Source organism: Octodon degus, unplaced genomic scaffold (assembly GCF_000260255.1).
Source record: "Octodon degus isolate 3935 unplaced genomic scaffold, OctDeg1.0 scaffold00051, whole genome shotgun sequence".
Taxonomy (NCBI): domain Eukaryota; kingdom Metazoa; phylum Chordata; class Mammalia; order Rodentia; family Octodontidae; genus Octodon; species Octodon degus.
Window position 1 is genome coordinate 7626836 of NW_004524627.1, and position 2350 is coordinate 7629185.

A 2350-nucleotide genomic window follows, 5' to 3' on the forward strand; every position below is an offset into this window, starting at 1 on the left:
AAAAAAAATGACAAAGACAGAAGGAAGGAAGGAAGGAAGGAAGGAAGGAAGGAAGGAAGGAAGGAAGGAAGGAAGGAAGGCAGGCAGGCAAGCAAGTTCTTTCTGACAATCAACTGCTTTCTCCTGAAGGAGTATCCCAGCACAACCTCTGGTCTTGGTGCATGATATTCATAAAGGGCAAATCTCCCCCCACAGGGCTTCTCTTTTCAGTGTATGCATCAGCAAGTGATCTGCAACTTTCAGATGCTGTGCACAAAGGTGCTCTTCACCAGGTGCTTTACTGTCACTGAAGAGATGTCCCTTACTCGAAAGAGTTCTTGGGAGAAACATCTCAATGTCCTCCACTGCATCAACTTCATTGACAAAGCTGGGGAAGATACCAAACTTTAAACTCAGCCTGGAGGAAACCAGCTAAAATGTGTCATGGGATGTAACTCTGAATGGTTGGATACACAAGTAGTGGCGAAAATTGTCTTTGGGCAAGAGGGTGGATCTGGAAATTGATGGCACTGAAGACCATCAGAAGGAGCTGATGACAAAAACTTGCTGAACTCGGGTGAGGAGCAGAAGGAACTTGTTGAGGAGCATTGCACTGAGGAAGAGAAAGATGGAGGAGCTTAGCAGTGATGTGATAAAATCCACTGTGGAAAAATGGAATGAATGCCAGGATTTCTTTGAGAGGCAACACTTCAACATAGCTGTATGGAATGGAATGTTGAATCTGATTACTTCTTGCATGGTCTATCACTTCTGAAGGGTTATGAAGGAACTGTAACTAGAAGAAGACAACTGACATTAGGTAGATTTGTTGCGTTAAAATTGGTCTACTAGCTAAGAGACAAAGAAGAGAGGAAAACCCTGATGGAGATCTCCAGATGTCCCTATGGAGGTGACCTGCCAAACGATGACCTCTTCCTCACCCACCTTCCAGTCCTTCATCCCAGAAGTCACCATAAGCAAGGTCAGTGCTCTCTCTCTTCATATTGTACTCTACTGTACTGTACTTTGTTTCATATTCTTGTGATTAAAAAGTGTATAAAATTCAGAATATAACCTTTTTTACATTGACACTCATGGGGAAATTAGATTTGGTTCTTGAACAATTGAGTTTATGGCCAGAATCATGAAACAAATTATGTTTATTAACCAAGATACCACTAAAAATGCATCACCAGGTTCAAGTCCATTCTGTATAATTGGGGTAGTCACCATGGTACATGGTGTGCAATAATTAACATAATTTAACATCAGTAAATATAAAATGTCACACTTCATTACCATTTGTGGTCCACACACAGTGCCGTCAGCCACATAGGTATCATCTGTCCCATCTGATCTCAAAGATGTCCCAGGAGTTATGGACAGACATTCATAATCATGAACATATGAATAAACTGCAGACTGAACAACACTTTTATTAGTGTTCTTATGTGGCTGGACACAAACTAATTTTCCACAGAGAACATGCCTGGAGATGGAAAGCAGAAAATTTCTTCTCATTTTACCTTTAAATGATACCAGTTCTCAGTTAAGTATTGCAGTGATAGTAGCAGAATGTTGCTTGATTGGTGATATAAAATCAGGAACACACCAATATAAAAAGTGTTGTGCTACAATGTGAAATAGCTGGCAAACAAACACAAACAGCTTGATTAACATCGTGACAAAACTGAAATGTATGCACTGAACTCAGATGTACACCATGACTTCGTTTCCTCTACACAACTCCACTTGGTTCTTGAACCTCCCTGTATTAAAAGCATTGATCACATGTACCAAATTCGTTGGCATGGCCATCACTTGTACCCATTTTGATACACCATGACCAGTCTGATAATGCATTATCTAACATTGCAGAGGGTAGCTAATTGCCTTTCTTCTTTTTGCATTTTTTATTGTGCCCATGGCCCCTTCTTGTCACTTCTGACTGTGCCCTTGATTCATTCTAATTATGCCTATCATCCCTGTAGTCACCACTAGAAAGTATGTTTCCATAGGATACCAATGATCCCAGATTTCTTCTAAAACACAGAGATTTCTAATAAGCATGAATTTGTTTTTTCAAAATTTAATAACTTTCAGATTTCCTCCATGCTATGACTCCATTAAAGCTAATCCATAGTCGTTTACATTTCCCAGTTGTCAGTGAATAAAAATTTCCAAAGGGCTTATACTATTCCTTTACCATTTCTTGGAAAATAGCCTGTCACTTCTTAATCTTAGAATCACTGAAGCAGAGCTACTGAATATTCTTTATGGAAATGATATTTTTCTAATTTTTATTTTTAAGGAGAGTACAAAATAGTACTAAAACAAAAATTACAAGTGATACAGAATTTCACTTAACAAA

At 38.9% G+C, this 2350-nt stretch overlaps 1 protein-coding gene across 1 annotated transcript in view; it reads right to left on the reverse strand.

The window, feature by feature from the left end:
- Positions 1-2350, reverse strand: part of Adam18 (ADAM metallopeptidase domain 18) — a 120430-nt gene that overhangs the window by 37568 nt on the left and 80512 nt on the right. Inside the window, exon 16 of the mRNA XM_023717287.1 lies at positions 1279-1468. Coding sequence (XP_023573055.1) covers positions 1279-1468 — 190 coding nt within the window. The remainder of the gene's footprint in view (positions 1-1278; positions 1469-2350) is intronic.